This window comes from Dromiciops gliroides, chromosome 1 (genome assembly GCF_019393635.1).
Source record: "Dromiciops gliroides isolate mDroGli1 chromosome 1, mDroGli1.pri, whole genome shotgun sequence".
NCBI lineage: Eukaryota > Metazoa > Chordata > Mammalia > Microbiotheria > Microbiotheriidae > Dromiciops > Dromiciops gliroides.
The window spans coordinates 219,570,860-219,583,655 of record NC_057861.1 but is presented as its reverse complement, the minus strand read 5'-3'; the positions used below and the strand labels follow the sequence as shown (position 1 = coordinate 219,583,655).

Below are 12,796 nucleotides of genomic sequence, written 5' to 3'. Positions count from 1 at the left end.
CTTCTAGTTACATGATCTCCAAAGAAAAGAAAATGCTAACGGGTTTTACTTTCACATATCAATTTATCTGAGATGTTTCTGCTGGATTGAACCCAAGACCTTTGTAAATATTACATGTCATTTGCCAACAGGAAAAACTAAGATCTTGTTATAGTAAATCACACATACTAGTGTTCTCGGAAAGATGAGGTCAGCAAGCATTGTTTTTTTTAACAGTTTAATCACCCTTTAACTGTTTTATTATGTTGGAAAAGAGAAAGCCAGCTACATAATTAACAAAATAAAAACCACATATCCCAGAAAGTTAGCTCACTATAACAGGAAATATATGAAAATGCCTTTTTATAAAGCCAAATAAACTCTAATTTCAAAGTGCTGCTAAAACACAGCACCAAAGGACTTTGTTTCCTTGTGTGAAGTATAGAAAGGACATGAACACAAAAAGCAAAGCACTATCAACTGTACAGCTGTGTCAGTAATTCAGCTGGTACAAAATAAAGACTCCAAAAAGGAAAAATTAAATAGGGTGCTGCTATAGTTGTATTACATAGTAAGCACATTTATACTTACCTTTACCAAAACTAATGAAATAGGTCAATAATTGGACCTCCCTATATTTCAGAAATGGGTCGGGGGGAGTATTTCCATGCTCCCCCCAATTTTAAAGTACCCCAAACTAGTATCACCTCAATACTTTAAAAATGAAACGTTCACATTTCTCATTCCTTTCAACTATTTCTCTATTAAATTTATTTATATCAGGGTCACAATATCAACACCTTTGTTCTACTGGAGCTTCCAGAATGTAGTCTTTCAAATTTCACAGATGATGATTTTTTTAAAAAAGAAAGTAAAGTAAATCATTAAAAAATGTTCTATTTAGGATCTATTCCCTAATTGCAAATCTGTCCCCAAAACATCTTTAGCTAGTGGAAGGAATATTTGGGGATGAGGGGTGGGTGGAGTGCACTTCATATTTAATGTGCCTAAAGATCAAAGTGGATTTTTTCTTTCATTTAAAAAAAAATTACAGTATGTGCATATTATGATATTCTGAAACACTTTTAAAAGAGGAATTTACAAAAGGCTGAGGAATCAAAATGGACTTTCTATTTGTAGTGGAAGTGGCAAGGAATTTGGGGGGGGATTAACTACAATGCATACTACCTTAAAAATGACTGGCTTATTTGAACAAAAAAAAATTAAACAGACATTTTCAAAAGAAGTGAAACTATCAAAGTCTTTTAAATGAACACTGAAAAAATTATGACTCTATGATTCATGATTTCCAGCACACATTTACCAATAAAAATAGGGCACTGCCACTTCTCCAATTAAAGAATCACAACACTTAAGTATCTAAAATCCTACTTCCAAAGTGCCAATTCCTTTCCTTAAAACTATCTATCCAGATTCCTACAACTCCTTCTGCACCAATTCATTTCCTAATAACCTACCCACAATATACCAACTGTCCCATCAATAAATTCCAAGTTTTAATTCTAAAACAGTAACCAGAAAATGCTTTCTCTCCTGCACATTTTATTCTGCCTTTGTAACTCAACAGTGAATTAATGACAGATTCTTGCAATTCTCTGTGCTGTAAAATGAATACACTCCTATATCTATAACATATTTGCTAATCGCTATTTATTCAACTGTTTATATAAGCCTCTCTAATTCTCTTTTTTAAAAAAGATACTCTAATTGGAGAAAAATGCAATCAATAGAAATGGTGGTTCAAACTCTACTGCCTGACGTATCACAAAAACAACCAAAACCACACTTCCACAGGAAGCCTGATTTCAACATCTAGTAACATCAGTCACAGAAGCAACAGTTTTTCTAAATGACATCTGCTTTAAACTCTTGTCACTGAGGTTTTAAACATACTAATAATAAATACCATAAAGAAACATAATATATTGCTAACCCTCCAGTCATAGACTGTTTAAAAATAAAACAAACTTCTGAAACCCATCCCCCACAACAGTAGGTTTTCTGAGAAATGGTTTCTTCTGTCAAGAAATGACTAGTTTTAGACCTGAACTCAGCTGACAAGACAGATTAGTTTCCTCTTTCAATATTGTAATAATCAAGTAATTTTTCTTTCTTTGATAATTTCACTGTTTAATCCCCATTATGAAGATACTTTTCTGTTTACTTTTAGAAGTTGAAAATTGGATTTATACTCACAACTAAATTTTAGAGGCCAAGTTAAATTTAAAAATCAAATAAACACTCATATTTCATGGTTGTTTTACTGGGTTAAAAAGGTTGAGTTTCTTGATATAGTTTCTGAAACTGATTTTTTGAAAATTCAACTATTCTACATGCCTGGGAGAGATATTTGTTAAATTGAAATAAAACAGTATATACTTGTATACTATTTTCTCTAAGGAATTCAAAGTATTTTAATGAAATTTTATTTTACCTCAAGATCCAATAACTGAACTCCTAAAAGATCAAAAAAATAATACAATTTATACCACATACCACCTTCTCTATCTGGATGCTTTTCTCTTGGTTCCTATGACATTATTCACTTTAAATGTTTATGTATTGATTTACTCTCTCCAAAATCTTTCTCTTCCTACCTGTCTATTTCTTCTCAATCTCCACTGATGGATTACTGTTCACTGCCTACCCCCTAAGGTGGATGTTTCCCAAGATCCTGTCCTGAGAAGCTCATCCATATACTTTCTCCTGATCTGCTCCTGAGACTTTATCACTTTTATGTGGTTGATTCCTAAATCTATTTGTCTGGTCAATCTCTATGTTTAACTCCAAACAAGAACTAGTTATCTTCTCTCCTAAATCTGCCCCTTTCTTCCAAACTTCCCTGTTTCTTTCAAGGCTGCTACCATGTGCTTATCACCAGGTTAATAACATCAGGATTATTCTTGTCTCTTCCTTCTCAACCAAATGCAATACAACCCAACAAGCATGTACTAAGCAACTATGCTGGACAAAGAACAGTTCCTCCCTCCAAGACCATATTACATTCTACAATGGAGAGAGAACACATACACATACATAAATGAACCAGTCAACATACATTTTATTAAGTGCTTTCACTGTGTACCTAGGGATACAAAGACAAAACTGAAACTAGTCTTGGTCATTAAGGAGTTTAAGTACATAATGTGGAGAGGAAGGAGGAGGGCATTTGAAGTAAGTCAAGAAGATATGGGTTCAAACTCAACTAGCTATATGACCACGGACAAAGTCATTTTATCTAAGTTTCCTCATAGAGCACCGGAAGGGATCATTTGCAAATGGAGATGAAAACACCTACCTCACAGGGTTGTTATGAAGATCAAATGAAATAACATATGCAAAGAACTTTGTAAACCTTAATGTGCTATATATACATATATATTTTATGCTATATATTATACTATATACATTTTGTGCTATATATACATATATATTTTTAATGATACTCTGATCTTTTGTTTTTAATATCACCTTCATTTTTGAATATGTCATTGCCCTGTTTCTGTATCCAGTGAACCACTCCTTATAACAAAGAAAGAAAAACAATATAGCAAAACTAAAGGGCACATCATCCAAGTTCTCTACACCTAGTCCTATAATTATGCAGAGTTGGAAAGTGCATTTTTTTTTTCAGCTCTTCTCTTTGGGCAAGCTTGGCCCTTAATCATTCAGTGTAATTTTTTACAGTCTTTTCATTCATATGGTTGTAATCACAGAACAGTTTCCTAGTTGTGCTTAATTCATTCTGCATCAGTTTGTATGTCCTATATTTTTCTAAATTCTTTATATTTAAACATTTTTTATATTGCAGTCATGGTGCAATACACTTATGTATCACCAGTTATCTGGTCATTTCCCAATTGACAGGCATTTTTGATTAGGCTGCCATGACTACTTTGGATGTATACATCTAAAAAATTTCTGGATCAAGGGACTGGTCATTTTAGTCACTTTTTAGCATAACTGACAGCCATCTCTTCATTTCCCGCCTGGCTGTACTCCTCTGAAGTACACGACCCTGTGCAGTAACTAGTTAAAATGTTCTCTTTTTACAAGTGAATTTTTCAATGACTTGCCTAGACATATTGGTAAGTAGCTTTCCTTCCTGGGTCTTCTACTAAATCCTCTGCTGCCCATTTCATTTCAGAGCTATACCTCTCCAGTCACCAACTATTAATTATTTGTCCTTACATCAAGCACCTCTGATTGAGTCAAAAAGTATTAGAGCTACATTGGGCCTTAAAAGTAATCTAATCCAATCATCTTGTTTCACAAATAAGAAATGAAGGTCCAAAACTTGTGACTTCCCAAGGTCACACTGCTCTCTCTCTCTAATCTTCAATCTTTCTCTTCTCACCTTCTCAACTAAATTCCTTGAAAAAGCTGTCTAAAATTGGTACCTTCACTTCTCCTCTGACTTGCTTCTAAACATTCTGCAATCTGGCTTCTGACTTCTTCATTCAACTAAAACTGGTCTCTCCAAAGTCAACAATAATCTTGTATTTGTCAAATCCAGCAGCTTTTTCTAAACCCTTGTACTTTTTGATGTCTAAAGTCTTTTACAGTGTTGATCACCCTTTTCTGAACATTCCCTTCTCTCTAGGTTTCCCCAATACCTGTCTGACCACTCCTCAAATCTCCTTTGCTAGCTCTTCATGCAAAAGGCCCTTTCATCTGTAGGGCCCTTTTCTCTTCTCCCACCATATATACTATTTGACTTAGTGATCTCATTAGCTCCCAAGGATTAAATTATTTCTATACTGATGATTTATAGATCTGAATATCCAGCCCTAACCTCTCTCCTAAGCTCCAACCTTTATCACCAACCACCTTCTGAGCATCAGAAACTGGATGTCCTTTAGACACATCAAACACAGAACTCATTTATCTTCCTCCCTAAAATCTTCTCTCTTCTTAACTTTCCTATTACTGTCAAGGACACCAATACTTTCCTAGTTACCCACATTCACAAATCTTCTCACATTCACTCTACATAATACCTTTATATTTCTAACTTCACAACATTCCTTATATATGTCCTCCTTCTCTCTATATTCTACTCATACAATCACAACCCTGATAGAGACCCTCATCACCTCATGCTTCAACTAATCCAATTGGCTGCTAGGTGCTCTTCCTGCCTCAAGTCTCTCCTCCTTCCAATACATCCTCCATTCAGCTGTCCAAGTGATTTTTCCTACAGTCTGACCATGTCACCTCTTTTATTTAATATATTCCAGTGGCTCTCCTGTATTACAAAGCCTTGTACCTTCCCATTTTTCCAGTCTTGTTACATACACTTGACTGTCCTTTACACATTCTACTCTCTGGCTAACAGTGGCCTTCTAGTTGTTCCTTGTCATGTCAATGCTACCTCCTGACTCTGTGCCTTTGCAGTGGCCATCCCCTTTACCTCAAATGTCCTCCCCCTTCATCTGTATCCCCTGCATTCCCTAACTTCCTTCATGACTAAGCTCAAAGGACCCTTCTATGGGAGGCCCTTCTAAACCTTCTCCACTGCTAGAGCCTTCTCTTTGAAATCCCCTCCCATTTACATTGTATATACCTTGAATATATATAGTTGTTCACACGTTGTTTCCCCATAGAATGAAGAAAAATACTGTATTTTTTCTCTCTCTGTATTCACACTGATTAGCTCAGTGCCTGGCATACTGTGCTTAATAAATTCTTTTTTATTTATTTACTTTTAAAAATTTTATTTTGCGGGGCATTGGGGCTTAAGTGACTTGCCCAGGGTCACACAGCTAGTTAAGTGTCAAGTGTCTGAGGCCGGATTTGAACTCAGGTCCTCCTGAATCCAGGGCCAGTGCTTTATCCACTTCGCCACCTAGCTGCCCCTTAATTCTTTTTGGCAATGATGATGAGCAGTAGTAGCAGCCAAGGAGCTCTGGGACCACAGATAAGAGCTAAGGATACACAAACAAATTTTGCCTCCTGATGTTAACTGCCAGACTCCAAATCTTTACTCTCTGTCAGCACAAAGGTAAAATGCTGTCCAACTTTATTTTGGACTCCTTTTTCAATGTCAAATTTCTGTCAGGCCCTTCCCTCCACTGCCACTTTCATATTCTTCCCTATTTTTCCATTGTATTTTCTAGAGCCCCTATTCAACTGTTAACACATTGGCTTTCTCTCCTGGACATTATTCTGTATGTATTTTGTGTTTACTTATATGTGTATATGTCTCCTCTGATAAAACCTAAGCTCCTTGAAGACAAGATCTATTTCCCCCCCTCTTTTAATTACCCAGCTAGGTATCTAGCTCAGGCCCAGAATGTACTCAATTCTTTTTTTGTTAGGGTGAGGCAATTGGGGTTAAGTGACTTGCCCAGGGTTACACAGCTAGTAATTGTTAAGTGGCCGAGACTGGATTTGAACTCAGGTACTCCTGACTCCAGGGCCAGTGCTCTATCCACTGCGCCACCTAGCTGCCCCTGTAATCAATTCTTAATAAATGCTTTTGAGATCTGTGCATGCCCTTTGATCCAGCAATACCACTGCTAGGTTTATATCCCAAAGACATCACCGAAAAGAGAAAAAGACCTATTTGTACAAAAATATTCATAGCAGCTCTTTTTGTGGTGGCCAAGAATTGGAGATCAAAGGAATGTCCATCAATTAGGGAATGGCTAAACAAACTGTGGTATATGATGGTGATGAAATATTATTGTGCTATAAGAAATGACAAGCAGGATGACTTCAGAAAGGCCTGGAAAGATATGTATGAAATGATTTATAGTGAAATAAGCAGAACCAAGAGAATATTGTACACAAAGACAGCAATACTGTTTGATGAAGAACTGCGAATGACTTCACTGTTCACAATACAATGATCCAAGACAATCCCAAGGGACTACTGGTGAAACATAGTATCCATCTCCAAAGAAAGAACTGATATTAATGGAACAGACTGAAGCATGCTATTTTTCACTCTCATTTTTTTCTCTTAATCAAGTTTTCTTGTACAATATGACACATATGGTAATGTTTTACATAATCATACATGTATAACCCATATTTGATTGTCTGCCACCTTAGGAAGGGGGGAGGGGAAGGAGGGAAAGAGGGATAAAAATTGGAACCCAAAACTATAAATAAAAATGTTTATTACCCCCCCCCCCTGCCCAAAAGCTTGCTGAATTGAAGGTAGAGGGCAAGAGTATATGGGAATGAGATGTTCAAGTAAGGCTTTTAAAAAAAAGGGGAATGCTGGATTGTAGGGTTTTAAACTAAGGCTGCCAGGATTCATTTCATAGTGCATTGTCTGTGATTGCTATGAATATGCTATATTCTTATAATTGTTTATAGTTATTTCTTAGAATTTTAAAAAAGTGTGTCATCCTTCCTCTGAGCACTTGCTTGCTAGAGAATAAATACAGGCATATATACATTTATTGTTATATTAAAAATGGAAATCTTTCACCTCCATATTGGTGAAATTACTAGAAATGTATTCCTTCATTCCCTAAAGAATCTGAGATAGCATTTATATGCAAACTCTCAAGGAGACAAGGCATAAAGGGAGGGATGCTTCTACTGGAAAGAGTGAAAGGGGGATAAGTTAGTTAGTGACAAGTGACTGAGAAAAGGAAGAAGCACCAGAAAACAAAATACATAGGAACAATACAGACTCACAGATATCCTCCCTCCCAAAGGGATCACAAGTAACAATTTTGTTATTACCTTATTAAATTTAGTCTATCTTTAAAAACAAACTGTTGCTAGTTCTTTGTTTCATATTCTTTTTCTTTTGTGTACTGGAATGTTTCTATTTCTTAAGTTCATATTTAAAAAAGAAAAAAGCTACAAGCACCTCCATTAAGAGCAATTTCATCACTCACTTGAGAGAATAACCCAAAATTATGGTCAAGTAGTCCTGGAAAGACATGAGTCCATAGTAATGCTATAGATCAAAGCTTCTTAAGCTGTAGGTTGTGTAACTGAATGTGAGGGTCACGAAAAATCTGGCAACAATAAAAGGTTATGTATATTTATTTTATATACCTATATACCAGGGGTTGTGCAAAAATTTCTTGGGCAAAAAGGGGTTGTGAGTAGAAAAAAGTTTAATAAGTCCTGATATAGATCAAGGGCTCTTCACTTTTTGTGTCACAGTCCCTATTTTGGTATGTTTCTAAAAACATAAAGTAAAATATATATTACAAATGAAAATAAAGATGTCTATCTTTGGGGCAGCTAGGTGGTGCAGTGGATAGAGCATCGGCCCTGGATTCAGGAGGACCTGAGTTCAAATCCGGCCTCAGACACTTAACACTTGCTAGCTGTGTGACCCTGGGCAAGCCACTTAAACCCAAATGCCCTGGGGGGGGGGGGGGGAAGATGTCTATCTTTATATTGACATTAAGATGCAATTGTTTGCCATCCATGTTCACAAATCCCCTGAAATCTATCCATAAATCCTATGGGGAGGAATCTCCCTGCTATAGACACAATTTTCATTGCTGACTGTTCTTTTTTTGCTTTCATTCCTAAAGCCAAATAAGAAGGTTCCCCACCTGCTTCCTAATTATAACTTCACAATTAAGTGCATACCTAGGCCCAAATAGCCCCACAGGATCTGAGAGGCAAACAAGGAAAGGATGGGAATGATTCTAATTCTATTTCTTTTGTATCGGTCCACCAATTAAAATCCTCAAAGATCCTAAGGCCTAGATAATAAATAACAACTTGCTTCTTCAACAATCACTATTCTAGAACCCCTAACCAGAGAGGGACCATCCATAACACAGATATGGAATGTCTCCTATGCAAAAGGGGAAAGCTGGGAAGCCATTTAGAAAGTTGCCACATCATTACTCCAATCTGAACCCAGACTGAAGATGATAGCACATAAGGCCATTGCTAGATAATCCTTTAATCTTATGTGGACATATAAATCTTGTGTGTGGGGGGTTTTTCCCCCTTTGTTTCCTTGATATAATTTCAGCTCCTAGAGGGCAGTGACTTTCATTTTTGTCTTTGCATCTCTAGCACTTAAAATAATGAAGGTACATAGTAAATACTTTTGTTATTAGATTTTCTTTTTTTGGTGGGGCAAAGTGGCTTGTCCAAGATCACACAACTAGTAAGTATCAAGTGTCTGAGGTCAAATTTGGACTTAGGTCCTCCTGAATCCAAGGCTGGTACTTTATCTACTGCACCACCTAGCTGCCCCTATCATAGTAAATACTTAATAAATGCATGCTGATTAATTGATTTCCTTTACCTAATACAGGTGTTGAATTAACAAATAATCAAATTACTTTTGGAGAAGTCTTTGCAACCAAATGTAGGAAGTGAAATAGGGGAAATGGTTATATTGCCTTGTTTTAAAACTCACACAAATGTAATGAATTGAATGATGCCACCTACTGGAGACTTGTTGTGGGAAAGCTCCGCCATGAGGAAAATGCCTCAGAGGGCAAGGCCGTGTGGCTTTTCCTTGGTGTCAGGAAGTGATGTTTGCTCATGGGTGCTGTCTATCAAGGCTACCAGCCAATCAACTTGAGGAGTCTCCTATTTTCTGGGAGGAAACAGGAAGGAGGAAAGAGGGCCTGCGTGGAGAGCTCTCGCTCTTTTGGGTTCCTGACTTGATGGTGGTGGTGGCGGCAGAGGACTTCACAGGAAATTTGAGGAAAGATAGGAATGCCAGGCTGTTGGAACTCTGTTCTCAATCTTTTTCTATTTTTCAATAAACCCTTAAAAAAACCTAAACTCGTTTTATCAGTGATTTTAGTCAGTTTCCCCCAAAACTGGGGGAACAGACTAGAATCCACATTTAGAATCTTAAATTACACACAAATAACCTTCATTCTAACTGCTGCAGAGAGTAGTCCAACATGAGGGGGTGGGGGATGGGGGGTAGAAATATCTGTAGATAGCATGGACAAGAAGCAATATACAGAAAAGACCGAGATCAGAAATTAAGAACGGAGTCAAATTTACAAAAATATAAGCCATTTCCCAATTGATAAATGGTCAAAGGATATGAACAGGCAGTTTTCAGACAAAGAAATCAAAGCTATCTACAATCATATGAAAAAATGCTCTAGAACACTACTGATTAGAGAATTGCAAACTGGGGCAGCTAGGTGACACAGTAGATAAAGCACCAGCCCTGGATTGAGGAGGACCTGAGTTCAAATCCAGTCTTAGATACTTGACACTCACGATCTGTGTGACCCCGGTAAAGTCACTTAACCCTCATTGCCCCCCCCCAAAAGAGTGGAGTATTGAGAGAAATGCAAATTAAAACAACTCTGAGGTACCATCTCACACCTATCAGAGTGGCAGATATAACCAAAAAGAAAGAAAAGAAAAGAAAAGAAAAGAAAAGAAAAGAAAAGAAAAGAAAAGAAAAGAAAAGAAAAGAAAAGAAAAGAAAAGAAAAGGAAAGGAAAGGAAAGGAAAGGAAAGGAAAGGAAAGGAAAGGAAAGGAAAGGAAAGGAAAGGAAAGGAAGGAAGGAAGGAAGGAAGGAAGGAAGGAAGGAAGGAAGGAAGGAAGGAAGGAAGGAAGGAAGGAAGGAAGGAAGAAAAAGGAGGAAAGGAAAGGAAAGGAAAGGAAAGGAAAGGAAAGGAAAGGAAAGGAAAGGAAAGGAAAGGAAAGGAAAGGAAAGGAAAGGAAAGGAAAGGAAAGGAAAGGAAAGGAAAGGAGAAGAAAGAAGAAAATGGATGTTGGAGAGGAGGTGGGAAAATTGGGACATTAACCCATTTTTGGTAGAGGTGAAAACAGATCCAACCATTCTGGAGGGCAATTTGGAACTATGCCCAAAAGACTATAAAACTGTAAACCCTTTTGATCCAGCAATACCACTGCTAGGGTTTATTTCCCCTAGACATTCCAAAAAAGAGAAAAAGACCTACTTGTACAAGAATATTTATAGCAGCTCTTTTTGTGGCTAAGAATTGGAAATCAAAGGAATGTCCATCAATTGGGGAATGGCTAAACAAGCTGTGGTATATGATGGTAATGGAATGTTATTGTGCTATAAGAAATGTCAAGCGGGATGACTTCAGAAAGGCCTGGAAAGAATTGTATGAACTGATGAATAGTGAAAATGAGCAGAACCAGAAGAACCTGTGCACAGTGACCGCAATATTGTTTCACGATCTTCTCTTAACCATAGATCTGACAGGTAAAATATTCCATGCTCCTTTAATTTGCTTATGGTATCCACCATTTCTGACCTTATCGTGTATATGGTATGAGATGTTGGTTTATATCAAGTTTCTGCCAAACTACTTTCCAATTTTCCCAGCAGTTCTTGTCCCAAAAAGCTGGGATCTTTATGTTTATCAAACACTAGATTGCCATGATCATTACCTATTGTGTATTGCATACCCAATCTATTCCACTGATCTACTTTGGGTAGTTTTCCCCAATAATAAACAGTTTTAACACCATTGCTTTAGTTTTATATTAAATTTATATTACATTTAACTATTTAGAAGGTCTAACCTCCACTCTCCAACCACCACTCCCAAGCCCAATTGCACCTTTTATCCCCTTCCCCCCCAAATCCCTAAGTACTTACATGGGCTGACATCTCTGTATCTGTTTCGATTCCTATTTTCTGGAGATTTCGCCACTTTATGAGGGTAGTCATGGACTGATTTCGAATTTCCTTAAAATAATAAAAATATAATTTAATAACCAAACTTCGCATATTGTTTACAACAAATAAAGATTTACTTTCCCAGTCATTAAATAAGCTATCTTCAATATAAGTCTGAGCAAGAAAATATATGAAGATATATAAAAGTTATAATTTGAATCCTATAATAACCATACTGATGAAATCAATAGATCTACTAGAATTATTACTAAATTATAGAGAAACAACCATATCTAATATGCTATACAAAGCAGTAAAAATATTTACTTAAGAATTGGGAAAGCCAGTTGAATCAGACCAAGTATACACCCAGGAAAACAATGCTGGGTACAAAATACAATCTTGAGAGCACTGGAGGGATTACTTAATAGAGCCTTCAGGGAAATAAAAATTAAAAAAAAATGGAAACAAAACAAAACAGGAAAAAATCATGAATATTATATACCCCCCAAAGATTAACCAAGAGAGCATTAAACTACCTAAACTCATACCAACTTTATCATCTTACTAAAGCTGTATGAAATGATGACATATGTGATTGATGGTATTGTTGAAAACAAGAGAAGGGAACACGTAGGCTCTTGGGGGGGGGGGGCAATGAGGGTTCCGTGACTTGCTCAGGGTCACACTGCTAGTAAGTGTCAAGTGTCTGAAGCCGGATTTGAACTCAGGTACTCCTGAATTCAGGGCCAGTGCTTTATCCACTGAGCCACCAAGCCGCCCCCCCCAGCTAGGCTCTTAAAAACAAATTATTCAATCTAACAGTTCCTCATAATAAAATTATACAAAATTTCCTGATAAATGTAACTACAGATACAAATCTCTTCAGGGATCCTCATTACTTAATGCTTAAGAGAAGCACAAAAAAGGGAAGAGAAGTGTTTTCCAGAATCTCAGGAAATGCCCTGTATGATGGTTTAGCAGTATACCCGCTTGATGCTTGTCCAATTTCTCCTCTTTACATGTGACATTGGGCTAAATGGAAGCAGTTAATGCAGTGGAAAGGTCACAGGACCCAGATCTCAATCTCAGCTCTGCCATCTTACATTTTCTTATTTGTCAAATTGCTTAAACTCTCTCATCTGTCAATTCCTTAATCTGTAAAATGGCGGAATTGGGATAGAGCATCTGTAAGGTGTCTTCCAGATAAAAAAATTCTG

General features: G+C 36.9%; 1 protein-coding gene across 1 annotated transcript in view; it reads right to left on the bottom strand.

Moving 5' to 3' along the window:
• Positions 1 to 12,796, bottom strand: part of PTPN2 (protein tyrosine phosphatase non-receptor type 2) — a 97,703-nt gene that overhangs the window by 59,154 nt on the left and 25,753 nt on the right. Inside the window, 2 exon segments of the mRNA XM_043975271.1 lie at positions 11,556 to 11,630; positions 11,633 to 11,645. Of these exon segments, the coding sequence (XP_043831206.1) occupies positions 11,556 to 11,630; positions 11,633 to 11,645 (88 nt within the window).